Source organism: Anas platyrhynchos, chromosome Z (assembly GCF_047663525.1).
Source record: "Anas platyrhynchos isolate ZD024472 breed Pekin duck chromosome Z, IASCAAS_PekinDuck_T2T, whole genome shotgun sequence".
In the NCBI taxonomy this organism is placed as follows: Eukaryota; Metazoa; Chordata; class Aves; order Anseriformes; family Anatidae; genus Anas; species Anas platyrhynchos.
Genome location: NC_092621.1, coordinates 65,830,477 through 65,853,945, shown reverse-complemented (window position 1 = coordinate 65,853,945; position 23,469 = coordinate 65,830,477). Strand labels below are relative to the sequence as shown.

The 23,469-nt window shown below is 38.8% G+C and overlaps 1 protein-coding gene across 2 annotated transcripts in view; it reads left to right on the top strand.

The window, feature by feature from the left end:
• Positions 1-23,469, top strand: part of SNX2 (sorting nexin 2) — a 34,403-nt gene that overhangs the window by 6,261 nt on the left and 4,673 nt on the right. For both annotated transcript variants that reach the window (XM_038170570.2, XM_072031000.1), the window contains 10 exons: positions 865-982; positions 10,466-10,629; positions 13,780-13,846; positions 14,059-14,102; positions 14,199-14,340; positions 16,126-16,204; positions 19,381-19,456; positions 20,739-20,852; positions 21,080-21,173; positions 22,931-23,136. In XM_038170570.2, the coding sequence (XP_038026498.1) occupies positions 865-982; positions 10,466-10,629; positions 13,780-13,846; positions 14,059-14,102; positions 14,199-14,340; positions 16,126-16,204; positions 19,381-19,456; positions 20,739-20,852; positions 21,080-21,173; positions 22,931-23,136 (1,104 nt within the window). The remainder of the gene's footprint in view (positions 1-864; positions 983-10,465; positions 10,630-13,779; positions 13,847-14,058; positions 14,103-14,198; positions 14,341-16,125; positions 16,205-19,380; positions 19,457-20,738; positions 20,853-21,079; positions 21,174-22,930; positions 23,137-23,469) is intronic.

The window sequence follows — 23,469 nt, the reverse complement described above, 5'->3', positions numbered from 1 at the left end:
CCTTGAAAAGGGCATGCATTCATGAATAGATACGCTGTTGTTGAAAAGCTCTTAGCTAGCTATCTGGGATGGAACTGTGGGAAGTGAGTCTTGCAAATTTTCTAGTACTGTTGCAGTAACCCTAGCTGATGCATGCTCAACAGAATTTGGTAACTGAAGCACTGGTCTTTGGTTACATGTGTATTTGTTTTTTGAGTAAGCTGTATACTTGGAACCTCAACTTCAGTATCGATTCATTTGCTTTCCTGAGTGTCTTCCAAGTATTTCTCTTTTCACAGGACAAATTCTAGTCTTCGGTGAATTAAAAAACCTGCATCAGTGGCAAGCCTAGCTTCCATGTCAGTGCAGTGTGACCCTGTGTAGGAATTATCCCTGAATTCAAACTGTTAAAGATACCAAAACTTCTTATGGCTGCAAGCAGGGCTGAGTTGTTTTAGTAGCATTAATCTACTCTTCTAATCCCTGAAAAAATGGGATAGAGAACTTGAAGATTTGTTTATTTTTTTTTCCAAGTACAAGTCTAAATATAAGCCTTTTGAAAAGGAGCTTAATCAAATCACATTCAGCAATACTAATAAAATGATTCGAGATACTTCTGTAGCAGCTTTTGTTTCACGCTAATTAAACTTGAGGAAATGAGTAACTTTTTTTTTTTCTCCAACAAAGAAATGAAGAGAGTTGTTGACCAGCTCATATCCTTTGTTCATTGTTATCACACTAAGAGTAGGAAATGGAAATAGCTGACAGGGTTTCCTTTCTGTACATCTTTCCCTGTTTCTTTGCAATGAAAGAATGCTTGTTGCAATAATTCTTGTGCGGACACGTGGCAACTGGCTCCGTGCTAATTATTTCTTTTTTTAACAGTCAAGTCCTTCATCTCCAGAGCCAGCAAGTCTTCCTGCAGAAGATCTCAGCACAAACTCCAATGGTCCAAAGCCGACAGAAATCATGCTAGATGATGATAGAGAAGACCTCTTTGCTGGTAATTACTTGTTTCTTCTGGTGTGTCCATATAAACTTGTTTGCTGTTGGACTTAAAGGAGTATGCTTTTCTGGGGAGGAGGTTTAAAACCTTTTTGTGCTGTAGAAGGTCATTTTCTTGGCTTGGCTGTAAGGAAATACGAAGCAGTACCGTTGCAATGGAAAGTTAAATTTTAATTTTATGCAATTGAGAGTTGTAGCCAGTCTTAACTGTTTCTTAGTCTGTTGAAGGTACACTTCCTGGAAATTTCATTAAGTAATGAATTAATGCATTCAGGTATTAGAAGTGTCCCTTGCTGCCTTCAATGTTGTTTGCTAGGTTCAACAATCTTGTATTTACTTAAAGTCCTATGGTCTTATGAAATACTGTTCATTTTCTAAACTTGAAAGTTAGCAGGAGAAATAATGCACTAAAAAGGAAAAACAGATGAGATTCATCTTTGCCCAAAGTTGTTCCGTCATTGTTAATACATCTTGCTACTGATCGTGCATTATTGTAAAACTGGTTTGGAATGTAGCCTTTCATTTCGAACTCAAACCAGGAGATTTTATCTTTCTTATTAGTAAAAACAAAGTGATATATGACTTATTCTTCAGGTTAGATAAGTTTTGATTAATTGAGAAGGTGAAACTGGGATTTTTTTTTCAACTAAACTTGTGTGTGTTGTCTCAGGAGTAAACACTTCTATTACACTCTTGACAATATATATTTTTGTAAAGTAAATTAAAAATTACTTTCACATACTGAATTAGTGGCACCTCGGGGAACTTATTTAATAGAAAAATTTAGTGTATTTTTTTTATTTGACAATGATACACAGGTTTTTTCTTGTGCGACTATAGAATTGGTTAAGTCTGTGTAAGTACCAGTTTCTCAGTGGTGTGTACCCTAGCTGTGTAGTGTGGCAGTGTTAGCTGGTTAGTAACACATTCTGGTGATAGCAATAAAGTAGTAAAATGTAATTAACAGAACAAAAAAAACACACCACAATTTAAGTTACATCCTTGTTTTCTGCTTCGTACCTATACATAAAGTATTCGTGTCATTTCCCAGTTATGAAGAAAGGTAATTCAGATGGTATTACAAGCCAGGGGGTATTTCCTTTTTCCACAAGACTCTTTTTATTATAATGAAAAGGTAACAGACCAGCATATAAGAAAAGTCCTATCAATTCACTAGCATTTGATTCATGACAGTACTGCATGTTTGAAGAGAGATATATGATAGCTTTGATAAGTAACCAGTCAATATTTCCAATCCCTTATTAATCAGTCACTACTTAATGTTGCTTGTCTACTAACCCATATCCTAACATGGGATATGGTTTCTGTCACAATTACAGGTATATTTACTGTTCAGGAAAGGAGGTATAATAGGTTTATGGACATCAAGAGGTGGTTTCAAATGTTTCTTCTCAATAGTAACAATGTTTCTACAACTACTTACTGAGTGAGTCAGTTGGCTCTCTGCTTTGAATACAATCCTAAATTCATCTTCATTGATTTCCCTGTTATAGTCATTCAAAAATAGAATCATTTAGGTTGGAAAAGACTTCTAAGATCCAGTCCAAGTCTATCACTATACTGTGTACCTCAGCGCCACATCGACGTGTTTTGTGAGTGCCTCCAGGGATGGTGACTCAACCAGTTCCCTGGGCAGCCTGTTCCAATGCCTGGTCACTCTTTCTGAGAAGAAATTTCTCTTTATTTCTAACCTGAACCTCCCCTGGCACAGCTTGAGGCCATTCCTTCTAGTCTTGTCACCAGTTATCTGTGAGAAGAGGCCAACCCCCAGCTTCTTTTCAGGTAGCTGTAGAGAGCAATAAGGTCTCCCCTGAGCCTGCTTTTCTCCAGACCAAACACCCCCAGCTCCCTCAGCTGCTCCTCACAGGGCTTGTGCTCCAGGCCCTTCACCAGCCTCGTAGCCCTGCTCTGGACATGCTCCAGGGCCTCGATGTCCTTCTGGTACTGAGAGGCCCAAAACTGAACACAGCACTTGAGGTGCAGCCTCACCAGAGCTGAGAACAGGGGGATGATCACCCCCCTGCTCCTGCTGGCCAAGCTATTTCTCAGTTTTAGTTTCTAAATTAACTAATTAACTATTTCTAAATTAACTCTATTTAGTTCTGGGCTATTTTTTATAGATAGATTTATATTCACATCTATTATGTTTGTTCTGAACTTACCAAACTTATATTTGCATATATTGGAATGTACATTTGTTTATGACACCGTCAGAATATATTAACTAGTTTATTAACTCTCTGAAACTGTTTTAAGAGAAATAGAGAGTAAAAACCAGAGGCATTTTCCTATTTCTTTTGTATTTGTATTTTTGTATTTCTTTCTTTTGTATTTATTTTGTATATTGCCTGATTTTATGACTTAGAAAGACTGGCAGTGCTTTAAAAATGAAGCTTTCTAGTACTAGGAACATACACAGTATTTAAAGTCAACTTTTTGTAACCATAGAGCAATCTGGAATAGGTATTTTAGGAAAGCCAAATTCTCTTCTGGCTGGATAATATGAAGGAAGAAGGTGGCTGGAGTAAATATTGATGGGAACCAAACAGAAGGAACAAATGTTAGCAGCCAGATTGTTTCAGCTGAAGTGGATTCTGTGAGAAAACAAACGGAACTGATTTAATGAGTTTGAGTTTGCCGTGGGAGGCATTCTTTGAAATGCGTATGGCACTGAACTGAAAGCATTTAACATACTGCATGTCTAACACGACAAAAAGTGGTCTGTAAAAGGTCAGTTAACATACAGACTGAGGCTAGGATGGGCTCTGAAGCAGGAAAAAGAGCAATTAGTGGAGCTTAGGATAGAATATGACATCTTTCGCAGTATCTTGTTCTAAGCAGGAAGTTTGCATGAAACAGTTGTATCCTAGTGAATAACTTCTCTCTTTCTGGTTCTCTTTTTTAGGACTGTTTTGTTAGACAGTGATGTTAATCCAGTCCTTGAAAGAAACAATGCCATGGATAGAAGCAGTGTGAAGGCTGTGTGAGAGATCTATTTTCTTGCCTTCAGCTTGATTGCATAAGCCTTGCTTTCTATGAAAGCAAGACCTAGTTAAAATATGAGTGAGATTGAGTTTTTTTTTCTCTGACATGTTGAAATTACAGAGAAATCTCTAGTTCGCCTGTAGGAACAAGAATGGTGTTCCACAGCTTCCTATCACTATTAGATGCTATAAAATCCAGGTGAAGAAAATCTCTCCTTCCAGGAGCCATCCATAGGATTCTGACTCTTTGTAGGTATAAACAATTATAGTTTTGTAGTCGTACTTGTAAAAATGTGGAGATATTTCTCTCTGACTCCTGTAGGCTTGAAATTTATTTATTATCTATCTAACAATGCAACCTTAAATAAGGTGTGGGAGAAATGCTATGATTTCCTGAATTGTGTTAATGCAGTTCAGAATCTGTTTTTTTTTTTTTTCTTTTTTCTTTTTTTGACTGTGCTTAAAGACTCTTTGCTACTGTGTTTCTGGGGCAGCCATTAGAAAGTGCATGAAATAAAATGTTTTAGATATTCCTCATCTCTGCTGACTTGTAAGTGCTTTGTCAGAGCTGTTAAAAGTGGCGTGTAAAGGTGGAAGAAACTGAGGTCTCTGTCTGCTGTTGCAGATGAGTAGACTTTGCTGCTGCCTTTGTCAGTATTGTGGTTCTTGGTTCTGTAAATGAACAGTCCTACTAAACCCATTTAAGCACTTTCACCTTTAGAGTGAAAGTCATTGTGATGATTATTTGGCCAAAAATGAATTACTTTATCTTACCCCATAGTTTTCTTACGTGTGGGAACCATAATAGTCAGTGCTTCAAATCATTCAGTGTCAGGAGTAGCTCAAAGGTCTTTGAGTTGTCTGTAAAACCTGGCCATCCATAAGGTTCTACGAGTAGTGAATATGATAAGAGTAATGAATTAAATCTTGAATCATTTTTCCCAAAATGTTGGCCTCCAGTTCCATATCTAACTGCAGAAACATGTCGTGGACTGCCTTTGCAGGACATGGCTGTCTATGCTTTCTTCCTTTGGTGTTCACAGGTGACAAGCAAGGCTGCTAAGCAGTACCATTGTGCAGTCACCATTTTCAGAATAGAAAGTTCAGTTTTTTCCACTCTGATTGTGAATATTAGCTTTTTTCCCTTCCAAAAGGTGTTTGGGAGTGCATCCTCTTGTACAAGTAGCTAGCTACTGTGTCCTCAGGGAAACTTGATGCATTTTGGTAGGGATTTTTTTTTGTTGATTTTTTTGGGGAGGGTTTGTGTTTTGGAGGGGGTGTTGTTTTCATTCAGGCTGTTACAGATACGTCTTAGCTGCCTTTGTTTTTTTCTCCTGGAAATTTGTACAGAAAAGAACATCCCAATTCTGTGGGCCAGACAAGATAATACTTGAAGATCAGCCGAACAGCAAGTTTTCAGCTAGCGTGCCTGTCAGGCTGTTGTCATGTGATAGTCTGAGCAGAGCAGATATGTGCAGATGCCTGGCTACCTTTTAGAAACTGGGTAGTGAGCTCTACGTCTTTTCTGTGAGAACCAAACACAAAAGCACTTGAAGCTACTGGTTTATAGTGCTCCTGTTCTCATTAAGATTATTTTTAGTCCTCTTCTTGTAAAAGTAAGAGTCATGGGCTATGACTTAAGCATTGCAGAACAGTCAGTCCTGTTAGAATATAAATCTACAATTTGTGCTATACCCTGGTGAAGCTTTTTTTTTTTTCTTGTAATAAATAAAATGTATCCTTTGTTCTGGACAAGAGTTTCGACTTCAGTTTACTTCCAAATCTATGTGAAAATCTATGTGATCATCTGAAAAAATTTGCAAAGATAATAAAATTTGAGCACTCATGTGATGTCAGAATGTTAAGAGATCTATGATGTTTAGAAGTGTGATCAGTAAAAATAACTTACTCAGCTGAAGTGAGCTGCTTGTGAAGAATTGCAAACTTGCACTTTGTGAGATGATGCTTGACAAATACTGGTGGTGAAAGGTAAAGAAACAGGAGCTGTATGATGCTGAGATTGAGCTCCCTGCTTAAGTGCTGATAGGAACTTCGTGCAGTTGCCTGTAGAATGTTAAACCTAACTAGTTGTCTTTTGTAGCAGGCAGAGATATTTTCATGTTCTTTTGAAGCTAAGCATCTTGACAGATCTTTTGTCAGAGACCACTGATGGGTTATAGAGCAGGAATTCGTGTGCATTAAGTCTTACAGCAATAGATTGGTTGGAGTGCTTAACGTGTGCTGATAACTGCCATGGCTGACATGAAAATATGTTGGACCTCAGTGTTTCTTCCTTGAAGCTGGGCAGAGCAGTTGCCTCTATTCAAGAAGAGCTTATGATTTTGAGAACTGTACGGTAAAGTAAGACATCCAAATTTCATTTTTCATGCAAATATTAATACAGAGCTTAACAAACAAAACAAAACAAAAACACATGCAAAGACTGCATCACCTGATTTCTCAAATTAAAAGAATGTGTATGAGAAGCGTAACTGCCAGAGGTCATCTGAACAAATCTGTTTCTTGGGAAATAATCCTTTAGCAAATATACTAGTTAAAGACTGCTTTTCTGAGGGGAAAGAAAGAATAGCTAGAAAGTGTAATAGCCTGCTATTCTTATTATAGAGCTAATGCTTCTTCTCCCCTTCAGAATCTGTCTTGAATGACAATAACCTACTTCTGAAATTAGCTTCTAATACTTTGCTTCTGAACAAGAAGCATGATGTCCTTTTCTTCTCCTGCTCTCTCCACTCACCCCCTTCCACTGCCGTTTCCATTTCACTCTTCTAGATTTATGTAATATGCTGGGTGCATGCAGCCTTGGGGGTGAGAGGTAACAGGAAAGGGCAGCATAAACTCTTCTTCCTAAAATAACTGACTTGCTGCTATCATTCGGACATACTTTTTTTTCCTGTCCATAAATTCTCTCAGGAAAACAGAAGAGGAGGGCTCATAGGCAACACTTTGCAAGACTTGTTAATTCTCAACCAAGCTGGAGTCACACAGGTCCAGAAATGCTGGTGTGAACGAAGTCTGCTGTTATGCCAGTTCTAATCCTGCAGTTGCAAGGTGGTGGTCTTTCTGATAGGAAAGCTTCTTGCATTTTCAACTGCTTGTTCTTGCTGCTTCCTCTTACAGAAACAATCCAGCAGAGTAGCTTCAGCTGTTGTCTGAACAGTGGTAGGGGGCTGATCCTGGCTGGATTTCATGTAGTAATCAACTCAACCTGGATCAGTTCATGTTACTAAGGGGTCTGTGGATACAGGTCTGAGAAAGAGGAGTGGTGGGGAAGGTGTGTGTGCCACTGCTTTACCTGACAGCAGTGATGGTTTGACACCTTTAATTCACACTGCCTTTGTGAAGTCGCGTTTTCACAGAAATGTTTTCTCAACTGATGATGGTGAGAGATCGGTGTGGTGTGAATGCCTTCAGTACTTGTGTTATAGTCCTGTCTAAAATTTTAAGGTACAGCAGGGTGATTACTGATGGCTAGTGGTTCGATTTCCAGACGTTTGTGTTGGAACATAGCAGGTGGTAGAAAAAGAGTGAATTAAAGCAGAACGGCTCTATTTATGTATGTGTGCATGTGTCCATATATACTTATATACTTCGGTGAAACAGTCAGTTGAATAAATTCTTATGTATGTTGAATGCTGCTAGCAGACAAATAAGAGAACTACCTCTCTTCAGTATTTAAATGTGGTTCCTCCACCATCTCAGTCTAAAAGCTTTTTTTTTTCCATCTGTGTCAGCATGACTTCCCACCTCATCTGAGGTTTTGAACTAAACTTCTTTGTTGTATTAATGGTATATCCTTTCTCTGTGGCATTTGAGGGTAGGAAGGAACAGCAGGATTCTTCAAAAAGATTTAGCAATAAGAATAAAAAAGTGGAAGGAAAGTTATGAGCTTTTCAAGAAAAAAAATATTTGCTCATACTAAAATGAAGAATTTAAAAGGTGCTTGTGTTTAGTTTGAAAGTACTATGTAAATCAATAACCTGAAAATTAGGAAGAAGATTGCCAGCAGGTCAAGGGAGGTGATCCTTCCCCTCTGCTCAGAGTCCTCACCCAGAGTGTTGAGCACAGCTCTGAGCTCCCCAGAGCTACAGGAGAGAGTCCAGGAGAGGGCCTCTAACATGGTAAAGGGCGTGGAGTGCTTGGCACAGGAGCAGAGCCTGAGAGAGCTGGGACTGTAGCCTGGAGAAGAGAATCACAGAATCATTTAGGTTGGTAAAGACCCTTAGGATGGTCCACTCCAACCATCCACCTAACACTGCTGACCCACCACTAAACCATGTCCCTAAGCACAGTGTCCACACAACACTTAAATACCTCCAGGGATGGTGACTCCACAGGCTACAGCACTTCTCTCTGCCACCCCTTCATGGTCACTCTCTGCCCCTGCTCCCATTGGGGTCCTTCCTAGGGATGCCGTCCTTCCCTAACTGAGCCTGTGGGGGCTGCCCACAGGCAGCAGCTCTTCAAGCACTGCTCTTCAAGCACTGTGTGGGCTCCTCTCCACGGGCTGCAGCTCCGGCCCGGGGCCTGCTCCTGCGGGGGCTCTCCATGGGCCGCAGCCTCCTCCAGGCCACATCCACCTGCTCCACCGGGGGCTCCTCCACCCATGGGGGGGCTGCAGCGTGGAGATCTGCTCCATGGGGGACCCATGGGCTGCAGGGGGACAGCCTGCTCCACCAGGGGCCTCTCCCTGCACAGCCCGCAGGGGAACTGCTGCTGCCTGCCTGCAGCACCTCCTGCCCTCCTGCGCACTCCCCTGGGGGGCTGCAGGGCTGTTGCTCTATTTTCTCACGCCTCTCTCCCAGCTGCTGTTGCCCAGCAGTTCTTTCCCTCCCTTAACTCTGTTCTTCCAGAGGCCCACCCAGTGTCGCCCATGACTGAGCTCTGGCCAGCAGCAGGTCCCGCTTGGAGTAGCTGGAGCTGGCTCTGCTCTGTCATGGGGCAGCTGCTGGGCTCTGCTCACAAAGGCTGCCCCTGCAGCCCCCTGCTACCAAAACCTTGCCATGCAAACCCAGTATGAAATATTAAAAAAAAAATAGCCTCGATACTGACCCTTGGGGAACATCACATGTGACTGGCCACCATTGTGACTGGCCACCATTCACAATGACCCTTTGGACCCATCATCCAGGTATTTTTTTGTCTAGCAAGTAGTAGTACATCCATCCAAGCCGTTAGCAGCCAGTTAGCATACAAAATGAGACTTTTTCACACATGGTGTAACAATTTCAAAAAATTTAAAGTAGATCAGGTCTTTAAAACTGCTCTTTTCTTAACCCTTACATAAGGACTTGTAATACTAATAATAACTTTCAGAACACCAGGCTTTAACAAGGTTGGAAGGAAGGTATCTTATTTTCTCTTGACAATTGAGCTGTTAGATATACAGAAACTGCAAGAACAGCTCTCTTCAATTTGTATATTTGCATAGTAAACCTTTTTGGTAACTGCACAACCTGGAGTGGATCTGCTTTAGTGCCTGAAGCTACGCTTGGTAAAGTGGTTGGAACTTTCTGCAGGGAAGTTTGTAAATGCATCTTGAGATATATCCATATCAAATGATGGTTCTGTGGTCATTATTATCCTTTAGGGAACTAAACTTCTTTAAAATGCACATTTACAAGAACCACAGCATTAGTTAAGTAAACCAGAACTGGAACTTCTCTATACCCAAGAAGTGTATAGTTTACCCACAGTCAAAACCAGTTAATCAAGGAACACGTGCAGGATTTGTAGAGCAGAGATTTAGATCCTCTATTAATACAGATGAACTGTAAACAGTCTTAAAGAAATATTGTTTCTAATGAACTGTTGTAAGCCCTAAAGAGGTGGTAGAAAATAAAACTGTTTCTGCTAGTCAGAATGCCTCATCTACTGAAAATACTTTTATTGTATAGATTATGGTCTATTTATAGGTTATTGGTTATTTATAGGTTATTTAATAGATGTAACCTACAAATAGGTTATTTTATAGGTTATGGTCTTGGGGCGGGGGTGCACTGTGGTTCTGTTTTAAACTTCATTTAAAACATACTACTTTGCTTGGTATGTTTGATTGTCAGCCTGTATGAGTAAATAAGCTTCAGGGTACAAAGCCTAAAACTGGCGTAGGTGCTGAAAAAGAGCAGTCTGTAGGATAGAAAAAAATCACCAGTTTTCACAAAATGTCTTACAGAAATGAATGGCTTCCATGACTGCTTTAAAAGACTGTTTACCTGACAGCATGTGAAAAAAGAATTGTGATATTAATATTACTTTAACCCATTATACATGAGAGTCAAGTATCACATCCAGTTTTAGCTATATATTTAAAGAAATTATCTAGCACAAATGGATGCTATTTACAGGTGATCTTACTAAACTTACATATTGTAATTTTTTAGTGTTTTTTTTTTTTATGATGGACATATGTATCAACTACATGAAAACTTATTTGCTAACTCAAAATCTTTACCTAGAAGCCACAGAAGAAGTTTCGTTGGACAGTCCGGAGAGGGACCCAATACTTTCACCAGAACCTACTCCTGCAATCACTCCTGTGACACCTACTACGTTAGTAGCTCCCAGAATGGAATCGAAAAGTGTAACATCCCCTGCCATTTTCGATAGATCCAGAGAAGAGGTATCCAGCAAATTGTAAATTATGGAAATGTTTTGTTTGGTTTTTGAAGGCTATTTTTTTTGTTATGTTGGGGTTTTGTTTTTATTTTTTAAATGATAGTTTCTAAGTTTCAACTCACAGGACCATCCATTGGTAAGGGGAAGTATTAAAAAAATAATCTATTTTTTGGCATTTAAAGTGTGATAGGCATTTGAATATTTAAAATATGAGGAGAATTCCTTAGCCAGGTAACTGTATTGGAGATCAATAGAAATGTTACTGATATATAACTCTTGCTATCGTGTTACAGTTTTTAACTTGGATTTCTGAAGTAATTGTTAATGGGGAAACAGAGAGAGCAGTTTTCAGCCTTATCCTCCATACAGCTGAGGCTGATCGTGGTTTTAAGATGGCAGATTACATTTGGTGTTGCATTCAAAGTCAGGGCATTGGCAAATGTCATTCATTCCAGAGTAGAATCATAGAATCATAGAATCATAGAATATCCTGAGTTGGAAGGGACCCTTAAGGATCATCAAGTCCAACTCTTGACACCGCACAGGTCTACCCAAGTTCAGACCATGTGACTAAGTGCACAGTCCAATCTCTTCTTAAATTCAGGCAGGCTCGGTGCAGTGACCACTTCCCTGGGGAGCCCGTTCCAGCGTGCAACCACTCTCTCTGTGAAGAACCCCTTCCTGATGTCCAGCCCAAACTTCCCCTGCCTCAGCTTAACTCCGTTCCCGTGGGTCCTGTCGCTGGTGTTAATGGAGAAAAGGTCTCCTGCCTCTCGACACCCCCTTACGAGGAAGTTGTAGACTGCGATGAGGTCTCCCCTCAGCCTCCTCTTCTCCAGGCTGAACAGGCCCAGTGCCCTCAGCCGTTCCTCGTACGTCTTCCCCTCCAGGCCTTTCACCATCTTCGTAGCCCTCCTCTGGACACTCTCCAACAGTTTCATGTCCTTTTTATACTGTGGTGCCCAGAACTGCACACAGTACTCGAGGTGAGGCCGCACCAGCACAGAGTAGAGCGGGACAATCACCTCCCTCGACCTGCTAGCGATGCCGTGCTTGATGCACCCCAGGACACGGTTGGCCCTCCTGGCTGCCAGGGCACACTGCCGGCTCATATTCAACTTGTTGTCTACCACGACCCCCAGATCCCTCTCTTCTAGGCTGCTCTCCAGCGTCTCATCACCCAGTCTGTACGTGCAGCCAGGGTTTCCCCATCCCAGGTGCAGGACCCGGCACTTGCTCTTCTTGAACTTCATGCGGTTGGCGATCGCCCAGCTCTCCAACCTATCCAGATCCCTCTGCAAGGCCTTTCCACCCTCATTCGAGTCCACAACTCCTCCAAGTTTGGTGTCATCAGCAAACTTGCTCAAAATGCCTTCTATTCCTACATCCAGATCGTTTATAAAAATATTGAAAAGGACCGGCCCTAAAATGGAGCCTTGAGGGACCCCACTAGTGACCGCCCGCCAGCCTGACGCAGCGCCATTCACCATAACCCTTTGGGCCCTGCCCGTTAGCCAATTGCTCACCCATCGTATGATGTTTTTATTTAGCTGTATGGTGGACATTTTGTCCAGTAGGATCCTATGGGAAACGGTGTCAAAAGCCTTGCTGAAGTCCAAAAAAATCACATCAGCTGGTTTCCCTTGGTCCACCATACGGGTGATCTTATCATAAACGGAAATCAGGTTAGTTAGGCAGGACCTACCCTTCACAAACCCGTGCTGGCTGGGACCAATGACTGCTTTGTCCCCCAGGTGCGCCTCAATACGTTCGAGAACCATCTTCTCCATGATTTTACCAGGCACTGACGTGAGACTGACAGGCCTGTAATTGCTAGGGTCTTCTTTCTGACCCTTCTTGAAAATCGGCACAACATTTGCCAGCTTCCAGTCTACCGGGACCTCTCCAGACTCCCAGGATCGTTGAAAAATAATTGAGAGAGGTTCCGCGATGACGTCCGCCAGCTCCTTCAGCACCCGGGGATGAATCCCATCCGGACCCATGGACTTGTAGGGATCCAGGTGGAGTAGCAAATCCCGCACACGTTCAGGGTCGGTTGGGAGTTTGTCATCCCCACCGTCCCGGACCTCCAGCTCAGGGCACCCTGGGTCCCGAAGGCCATCATCGGCATTGAAGACAGAGGCAAAGAAGGCGTTAAGCGTCTCTGCTTTGCCTATGTCATCGTCTGTGAGAAGACCTTCCCTATCAAGGAGCGGTCCTATGTATTCTTTAGTTCTCCTTTTTCCATTCACATATCTAAAAAAACCCTTTTTATTTTCTCTCACAGACACAGCCAGCTTCAACTCTAGGTGTGCTTTAGCCACACGAATTTTCTTCCTACAAACACGAACAGCATCCCTGTATTCTTTCCATGTCTCCTGGCCCTCATTCCAGTAGTGAAACACTCTCTGTTTCCGCCTAATCTCCATAAGAATGTTCCTGGTCAGCCACGCCGGCCTGACCAGGAGTACATCCTCTTACTGGACAATGTCAGGGGCAAACGAGTTTGCAAGCAAGACTTGTCTGTGATTTGAAGATCCCTGCTTCCTGAAATGCTTCAAGATGGCATTTTATTCTTATTTTCCTCACCTCCAGCCATGTCACACTGTCCTTTCTGCTATGGTGTTCCCTTAGATCTATGTTCTATCGAACTTAGAAATATTGCATGAAAAGGTCAGGAAATTGTGCATGACTACAAGCAAGTATCTGAAATTCTTTAGCTATCATTTCTCCCCTCCCAAGCTCTTGTGTTACTGATACCATTTGATTAAATGCTTACAAAAACATTGGGAATGAGAACGCTTTTTTTTGAACCATACTATCTGCTGACATTGGAGGAGATAAAAAACAAAGTAATATACCCTCAAGTTAAATATATGCTAAAAGTTGAGGCTAACATGGCTTGAGAAGGGGCTGCCATACTAAAGGCTTTTGCAGGGAGGCTTAAAATTAAAACCAGTATTAGAAAGTATATTCACTTAATGTTGGATGGTGGGTCTAAAACAGATTTTAGTTATACACTAAAGATTAAAGTTATACACAGAAGATTAAGTTATACTTAATCTTCCTGCTATTTCCCCTATACCCTTATCCTTGTACCTGTATATAATATGTTCATGTTATCTTGCTAAATATGGCATATCCTTCTTCCTAGATTGAAGAAGAAGCAAATGGGGATATGTTTGATATAGAAATCAATGTATCAGATCCAGAGAAAGTTGGTAAGTTCCTTCAACCTAGTAAATCAGATGTGGGTAGACTGTCACATTTCTTGAAGAATGTTGTGAGATTTTAGTATTATTTCTTACTCAGTTACCTTTTGGTAACTCTTAATATCTAAATGGAAAGATATGTAATGTATAGTTTAGAACAAAAAGTACATGAAAGGATTAAAGTAACTTGCTCTAGGCTAAGTATTTTAATTTTCTTACAGGGGATGGCATGAACGCTTATATGGCATACAGAGTAACAACAAAGGTAACTAGCGCAAGAAATACTTGCAGATAACTTTATATCGTAGCTAAGTAGATGCATCAGAAAATTGTAACTAAAACTATTATTATTTTTTTTAAGACATCCCTTTCTATGTTTCACAAAAATGAATTCTCTGTTAAAAGAAGATTCAGTGATTTTCTTGGCTTGCACAGCAAATTAGCAACAAAGTACATGCATATTGGTTACATTGTGCCTCCAGCTCCAGAAAAAAGTATTGTAGGTAAGTCTAGTTTCTGTAAGGTTTAAGGTATGCATGTCATTTATGTACTGTAATACAAATGAAATATTTTAATACCTGTGTTGTGCTTGTGAAATAAGTTCTAATCTGTGCAGTCATATTCACATGTAAGACAAAGATGGGTCTGAATTCAAGGTTCCCCTAGAATAAAAAACAGCATAATTACTGTTATACCTGGAAGTCAGCAAAATGGTGGGCCTTACTGTAGCATAAGCAAGCACTGGCAGTGACTTAAGAAAATTTCTGTGCAAGAATCTGAAGGTGTAGGTAAGTTAGGAAGACTCACAGACTCTGTAGGATGTTTTCAGAACAACATGAAAGTCATGCTTTAAACGTGAGCTGACTCCCCTTCAGCGCATGACTGGTATTTAGTTCTGTCCAAAAATGTATCGTCCATAGTTTTCTAATTCTGAAGGGATTCTGATTTTAAATAAGGTATCCTAAAGCAGAGAGCTATTAAAACAGCTGAAAGTAAACAAACGTTTCACATCACACACATTTATTTTTAAAGTCTTATTATGAAACATTCTATATCCAGTTTTATGTCATGTGTGTTCTACAAAAGACCTTCATCTGTACATTCTATTACACTGGTTGATGATGCCTGGAATTCCAAGCTCGATTTTTCTTTTTTTTGTGAAGGGTGGGAGTGGCCTGCATTTGAGGCCTTATTCACAAATTCAAATGGTGAATTACTGAATATCCCGTGGAACAAAAAGGTGAAACTGAGTCGGTGGTGAGCTGGAGTTGAACATTCGTCTCAACCACCTTACTGCTTACGTATCTGTTTTGGAAAATCATGTTGTTTTGTTTTGTTTTTTTAATTACTATTTTTAAGAAAACAAACTGGCAGAGAAATAACTTTGGAAACTGCTCATGTGACTGATCACAGAGTACCAATTCAAATATTCAGAGTTTTCTGCACAGAACTTGTAGCTTGAAAAGCACAGAACTGATAGAACAGAAATACACAAGTAGAAATTAGTTCTAAATCATAGCATACCTCTCCTATGTCTTAGAAGATAAGAATGATTTTGAATGTTCAGTGTTTCGTGGTGGTTATGGTAGTACTCTGGTTCCTGAACCGTCTGAGTGTGGGTTTTTAGCATGAAAGATGCTGTTCGCACTCTCACAGTTTTAGAGTTCTTCTGTTTATAAGGTTGAATATATTTCCCATACCACAAGACATCAAGAACTCCACAGTCATTGTTCTTTGACCACTATTGACTTCATCAGAGGAAGTGATGTAAAGCCATGTATATTTTACTCTCCATTCAGTGTGTAGTTGTTCGTATGCTTCAGAATTTTCAGAGCTGGCTAGTTTATGTTAGTTAATTGAAAACGTCTTAGTTTTAGAACATAGAAGACAATAGAATGAAAATATTGGTAATGAACATACCAATTAATTGGATTGTAACTGAAATTTATTTTCTTATTCTGGTTTATTAGAGTGTTTTCTTATTTTGAACCTGAGTGACTTGTAAGACTCTGATCTTCATTTAGATTGTCTTAAATCCAAATTCAAAAGATCTTTATAGCTTTTAACCACAATAATATGTTACAGGAAATCGCGTATTCCACAGAACTGTTCCTAGAAGACCATGTAGCATGCAATGCTTACATTTTGTCTGTTCCAGAGTAGTATTTGTCATTTTAATTTGACTTAAATACCTGAATTTAGGTGAGCTTTATCTTCTAATTGTATCAGTTATGTTAATGAATTTTATATAATAAAGTAAAATCAATATGATGACATTTTCTTCAAAGGCATGACCAAGGTTAAAGTAGGCAAGGAAGATTCTTCATCTACTGAATTTGTAGAAAAAAGAAGAGCAGCTCTAGAAAGGTAATATATGCATCTAAAACTTGTTTAGCCTCAAGATGACTTTTAAGATACTTTGCGGACTCTGTAACTGGGATCTGGGCCATCTGTACCTAGGTGAATTCTGGAGGCTGCATGCATCTCCTAAATCTTTGTAGAAATGTGTGTAATTCCTATTAATAACTGGAAATGTAGATTTATTTATATATGAGATTAATGCTACATCTTTTCAAGCTGGTAAGTGCTTAGAATTGAGATTGCAGGAATCCGGTAATCAAAACTTTCTTCATCAGTTTGCTTAGGCATTTTGTTATTTAGGAATTAAGTCATTTCAGAAATATGTCTCTTTCATAGAAAGTCAGCTGCTGGGAAGGGAAAAGGGTGAAAGAGACCCTCAGTCACTGGAAACCAAAGTGGTACTTTGATGACTTGCAATGTGTAGTTGTGACTAGCTGAATTTTGGTGGAAAAAAAAAAAAATCACCCAGCGCTGGTATCCAGCTAATATTGTTAAAGCATCTCTGCCCCATAAGGGTACTTCTGTAGATACACTGCATCATCCCTTCTTGTTGGCATGGATAAATAAAGATGTTTGAAAGCAACTAGAAAAACTTGTGCAGATATACAAACTTAATTTTAGTATGATTTTATTTTATGCTGTAGCTGTGATTGCATCATTTGAAAACAATATTCCATATAACAACAGTTGTAGTTAAACAGGAAAATTGACAAAAATGAAAGGTTTTAGTTTGTCTCTAGGGTCCAAAAGCTCAAGAACTTCATACATCATCTGTTTGATATGTCTTTTGACATATAATCTTAATCAAAATACATCTCTTTGGAATCATGTTCCTAATATCTTTTTATTTGCTAAGTAATAGAGCATCCAACTGATATTGAACCTCAAAAATCTCAAATACTGATAGGATGTCCCATCTTACAGTTACTTCTCACTGAAAATTGGTATGTGACAAAATTTCCTTCTTAAAATTGCACACAGAAGTTACTGAAGTAGTTCTGTCACTTGGTGTAGAACTGCAAAGCACGTTGTTCATGCTTAAATAAGTGTGTTCCTAAATGAATGGTGCTGTGAGACAAAGATGGAGTAACAGCTGGGATTGGAGTAGATAACTGAGCAGATGCTTCCACATAGCTTTGTCAATAACAAAGATGACTAGTTTCCCCCTGGGTTGCTCGTTTGAATGACTTGGACAAGTTTAATTCATTAACTTGCATGCATGCTTTAAATGCTCATTTGTCACTTATTTGCTAAAGGAATTCTACTGGTATACAAGTTATAATGGATGTTAAGTGTGCCTCCTATACTGGGGAGTGAATTTGTCAGGACTTTTTGATGTTGTTAGGAAGACTTCGCACTATTACATCTCTCTTTTTCTTTTTTTTTTTTCTTTTTTTTTCCTCAGACTATAAAAATCTTATCTGGCAAGGAACAACTTTTTCATCATGCCAATTTTAACTGGCTTTTTCTTCCAAAATGAAAGTTACCTGCCTACCATGGTGCTCAAATGGTATTCAAAAGCAGTGGTTTTGTTGTTTGTTCATAAACCTAAGCAAACCATTACTGTGCACCAGAATGTCAAACCAGAGACATCTGCTTCAATTTGCTTCAGTGAGCCCAGAGCTGTGGGGAAAGTGGGCAGCAAAGCAATGTGCCTGATTGAGTTCACTAAAATTCATGGCCTAGAATATTGAACTTACATACTGCAAGTCTGCCAGATACCCTCAAGCAACACTGCCAGTTGTGTCCAAGGAAAATACTTGAAACCTCCCTTGGACTAAGGGTTATTCTGTAGCAGCAGATTTCTAAAGAAAAATCTCTTCAGCTGCCTGCCATGTCAACTTTAATGTGTTGAGTGTTTGGAAGAGCAAGGAAAAGTTGAGCAATCCATTGAGTGAAATAGTTTCACTGCAACCCTTAGCTTCTTTAGGAAGAAAATAAAAGTATCTGGTTACCATATCTAATGGCAGATGGAGAAAATACACTGTTCGTTTTCAGTGTACTCATGCTTTCAGTTGAGTCCCTTTCTACATTTCTAAGGTCACTTTTTAAGCAATTTGTGAAGGTAATGGGTTGGGTCTGGCAATTCACAGCAGAGGCTTGGGAAAAATTAAGCTTTCCAAAAGGTACAAAGTGCTGTTGATAGTGTTCTGTCAGAATATTTTAATTGGCAACATTATGTACTTAAGCTCACATGACATTTTGAAGTACTACGTTTCTATAAAGCACTAATGTGACACTTTGTCCATAATACCAAAGTCAGTTATGACAAACTTAGAGCAGTTTTTAGTGGAAGAATGCTGTTGAATTTTCACTCTTTAACCCGTGCTTGTTCAATAGTTGTTAGATCAACTGGAAATGCAAAAAAATTGCAAAGGAAAGGAGCTGCATTAATATCACTTCTGAGTGGATGAGTCCTGAAGAACTACTAGGGGTTGAAGGTCTAGTCTAGCCAGAAAATAAGGAGCTCATAGCTAGAACATAATCAGCTCATTTTTTCAAGACTTCATTTTATTCTAAAACAAGTGAGGCAAAATTAGCTGTAACAAAAAACCTGTCTACTGCACTGTGCAAGAATTTTTAAACAAGCTCATCTTTTTGTTGTTGTTGTTGTCTTTTTTTCCTGGCCTAAAGTGACTGTTATTGGAGCAGGAGGATTTCATTTAGCTGTCAAAAATACAAAGTATAATATTTTAACACTGCACAATGTACAGGTATGGCAGATCCCACCTAAAGGAGTTTCTGGTTTAAACAAAGTAGTTTTGAAACCATCAACTTTGCTGTGTTGTTTTATGGTATGCAGTGCATGGGGCTGGATCATTTTTAATCAGAAGGTTCAGGTTTTGTGGCAGCCTAAGACTTCAATGAATGTTCAAACTGCTTAGTGGTGCTAGCCTGTAACTCTTTATAGCCCACAACCTAAGCATATGTTGGAGAAAGGTGTCAGAATGCAGAAGTATGATTTGAACACTCAGCAGAGAGGCAAAAGGTTGAAGGGGCATAGAACTGTCCTCTGAGTGTTTAGAGGTGACTTTACAGGAGTGTTCAAACCCCATTAGATATTGAGGGAGACTGCGTGCTGCCTGTATTGTACCAGTTCTTTAGATGAAGGATGCTTTCCAATGCTGTCAGTCACATTAAATTTGTTCTGTTATCTAATATTTTAATTTTTAAAATCATAGGTATCTACAGCGAACAGTAAAACACCCAACCTTGTTACAAGATCCAGATTTAAGGCAGTTCTTGGAAAGTTCTGAGGTATTTAAGTTCTTTAAAGTTCTCGTATTTATTTCTAGATATGGTAATATTCAATATAATATATTATACTCTCTTTCTGTTGAGACCTAATCTCCTAAATTCATGAGAAGTAAAACTAGATTGTACCCTTCATGGGACAGAATTGCAGAAGGCAACCTAGGTAATAGTCTGCCTGTGCCTCTGATAAAACATTGTCTGATAGTGCTGATGAAGCTGTCTGCTTTACAGTGACTTCTCAACTGAGTCAGTCTGTCCAATTTTGAGTGAAGCTTGTCATGCATACGGTGACTATCTGTTATTGAGGTTACTGATAGGTAAATAAGATCAGGAATTGAGGTGACTTGGAGATGGGTTTCTTGCCTCTACAAGTCCAACCTGATGTTTGCTGGGGGGATAACGTGATCACGCTTGCAGCACTGCTGGCCAGGCTAGGAGTTTTGTGAACAGAGGACTTCAGTCAGTAGTGCAGTGAAAGTCTGGCACCTTTCACAAAATTAAATGTTTTGCTAAAGATATTATATACCTCTGTACATGTGCATAGTGGATTTTCTGTAACATTGTCTTTTGGCCAGTGTTGATGTCTTAGCTATGCTAATAAGTTTGAAGCCTCACTACTGACAAAAGCATCACTGATAGATAACTAAAAGTGGTTTTGTCAACACTGCTGACAGGCAAAATATTACAAGTGAAAGGTAAATGGTCTGACATGGGAGCCCACCTTGTACAGTGTATTTAGACTAAATTGAAAATAATATTAAATTACTATTATATTAACCTCTGAGGATTTCTGAATACCTAAACAATACACAGTTCTCTCAATGCTGATGAGGTATGTTTTGAAATCTGTCTTCTATTGAAAAGCAAAAAATACATCAACGTTTTATGATCAGTATACAGTGCAAATCTTGCATTATAATGAATTACTTCAGATTTTTTTCATCTAATTTATTGTAAGTCTAAGCTTCGCTGCTCCTGCAATGGCAGATTGTTCTCTGTAGCATATAGGTGGCTAGTTAGGACCTTTGGCTAGTTCATAATAACTTTGGACAAGTAGGTTGTTTGTTCCATTTAAATGTAAAGATGTAGAAGAAAAGTAAATGGTCTATATTTTTAAGTTTTCCTCTGAGAATGTAAAAGTAGTAAATCTGAGAAATTAGATTCCACTATATTGAAACACATAGGACTAAAGAAAACACTATATCCTTTTCTTTCCCCCTTGTGCCCAGTTAAACCTCCATCCTTTTAACCAGTCTGTTTGCCCTTATTTGTCATTCAATTCCAGCTGCCGAGAGCGGTTAACACCCAGGCTCTGAGTGGAGCAGGAATATTGAGGATGGTGAACAAGGCTGCCGACGCTGTCAACAAAATGACAATCAAGATGAATGAATCGGATGCAGTAAGAGCTGATTTTTCGACTTGAATAATGAGACGAATTAATGAGGCTCAACAATTGCATTTTAAGGCTGTAGAAGGAGAAAATGGGTTATTAATTTGCTTATTGGCTTGGATTCTTAACTGTGTCAGTTGACCACCCTGGCAGTACATGGATAATTTGCTGCTTTAAAACAAGAAATGTTGCTGGTAATCTAATTTGTAATGCTTGACTCTTTCATCTTTTGTCAGTGGTTTGAAGAAAAACAGCAGCAATTTGAGAATCTGGATCAGCAACTTAAGAAACTTCATGCCAGTGTTGAAGCATTGGTCTGCCACAGAAAAGGTAATTTTGCTTTTATGTGGTTGCATGACCTTACGTGCTTAAAACTGTAGGAAATGGTGATGGTCTTAACTACTAAGTAGAGTTATACAGTAAATTTTAATGAAAAAAATCTTAAAATTACACCTGTTACTGTAAACTACTCTTGCACTTTTGGTATGCCTCGTTTAATCTTTATTTTATTGAGAATGTCTGTTATCCCTTCTGTTGAACATGAAAGTTAGTTGCTTTTAGTTGTTTTTGTCTTGCAGAGATCTAACAGAAATCTAACACCATATCTAGCAAGTAATTCTACTACAGTAGACATCCATAAACGTATCTCTAGATCTCATGGCAAGATCAGTTTCCTTCCAAGCAAAAAGTTGTTGTATAAATCCATTTAAACATCTCATGATTCAATATTGCTCCAAGTTTAAATTCTTAAACAGGAATTTTTTTTGTTTTGTCCACATAATGACATATCATTAGCTACTGTTAAGGTAAACTTTTCTGGAAAGATAACTAATCATAGAACATCAGCTTTGGGCTTGCTTGTATTACAGAGTGCCTGTGAGTTTGTTTTAATGTTTTAACCACCCATGCAGCTGTTTTGTCAAAGATGAATATTAAATAATTAAAAACAACAACGACAAAAACATATATAAAAAAAAAAAAACAACTCTGACTTGTAGTGTGAGCAAGACCATAAATGTGCCTTTTTTACCTTACTGCATCAAGACAAAATTTTGAGTAGACTTGCAAAACTTTATTTTAAAAAGTACATGAAGTTGCTTTTTCACAATCCTCCCAGGAATTATTCTCCGTAGTTAAATAAATAAACAAATAATTGAGATTAAAGGGTATTTTAAGAACTAATGAAAATGGAAAATAGATACATTTGTTTGCTGTTGATTTGACAGCTGCTTGGAGATTTGAGGAAGCAAGGATTTTTTTGAGAGATGTATTTAAATTGTAAGTTTTAAATATCTGAAGACGTTTGTTTTTTTTGCTGGCTTTTTTTTTCCTACAAACATTTCTGGTGTTCTAGTGATTCTGCAAAAACAACGAAGTTAAAAACAAGCCCACACTTTCAGTTCTTAAGTAATTGGATTAAAATACGTGTTCAAAGGTCCCTCATAGGAGATAACTTTGTATAGGAAGGCTTGCATGGGATTTGATGAGGTAATTGCCTTAGTTAATGGATAAGCTCAAATCTTCAGCTCATAGATGCCAGCCATGCTGGTATGTGTTGTTTTGGTTTTGTTTTTTTACCTAATGTTTGTCAAAACATGGCAATATATTACGTTTGGCATGATTAGAGGTACTTCAGTCAACAGGACAGTCCAAAAGAAATAAATTCCACTTGTGGTGGTGAAATGCATAGTTTTTTTTTCCACTGTCAGCTTCATGAAACAACTGTGCTGTAAACCAGTTCAGTTTGGTTTGAAATTGTTCTGTAGCTTTCTTAGTTTTTGTTTTATGGGCTTGCATTTTACCTGAATTAGGTCTTTTGGATAATAGTCTCATGACAGAGTAAATGTGACATTAACAGGCTCAGGAAAACATTTGTGGGTGGAGAGTTTTTTGTATACTATTATCCTAAATGTAGTTTCAATGTGATCTCCTTGTGTATTTTGTCATGAGCTTTGGAAATACAGCTTGCATTTTTCAGTTGGTGAAATTAGGGTTGCAACAGGTAGAGATCTCTGCTCTGGTGATCTATACCATAGAGTAACATAACAAATTAGTTACTTGTACTGAGTGTTACTTCTATATTTCAGAACTTTCAGCCAACACAGCTGCCTTTGCTAAAAGTGCTGCCATGTTAGGTAACTCTGAGGACCACACTGCTCTGTCTAGAGCTTTGTCTCAGCTTGCTGAAGTTGAGGAGAAGATAGATCAGTTACATCAAGAACAAGCTTTTGCTGATTTTTACGTATTCTCAGAACTGCTTGGTGATTACATTCGTCTTATTGCTGCAGTAAAAGTGAGTACTGCTAAGAAAAATATTGGGTTTAGTGTTTAAAGTCCCACTACTAAACTTTGAGGTACAACGTAAATGAATGCTTGTGTGTTTGCACATTTGTTATACAGTTGAGACTAAGTTTTTGTATTAAGTTTCATCCAAATAAAATGAATGAATCTGTGATAGTTATTCCAATGATAAAAATTATTGTTATAACTGAGAATGGATTTTAATTCTGTAATAATAGGATCCAGAAAAAATGTAAATGTTGAACATCTACTTTGAGCAGTACTAATTGTGCACAGTATTTGTGCACACTATGCTATTATATCTAAGCAAGAACATAATTTGGCA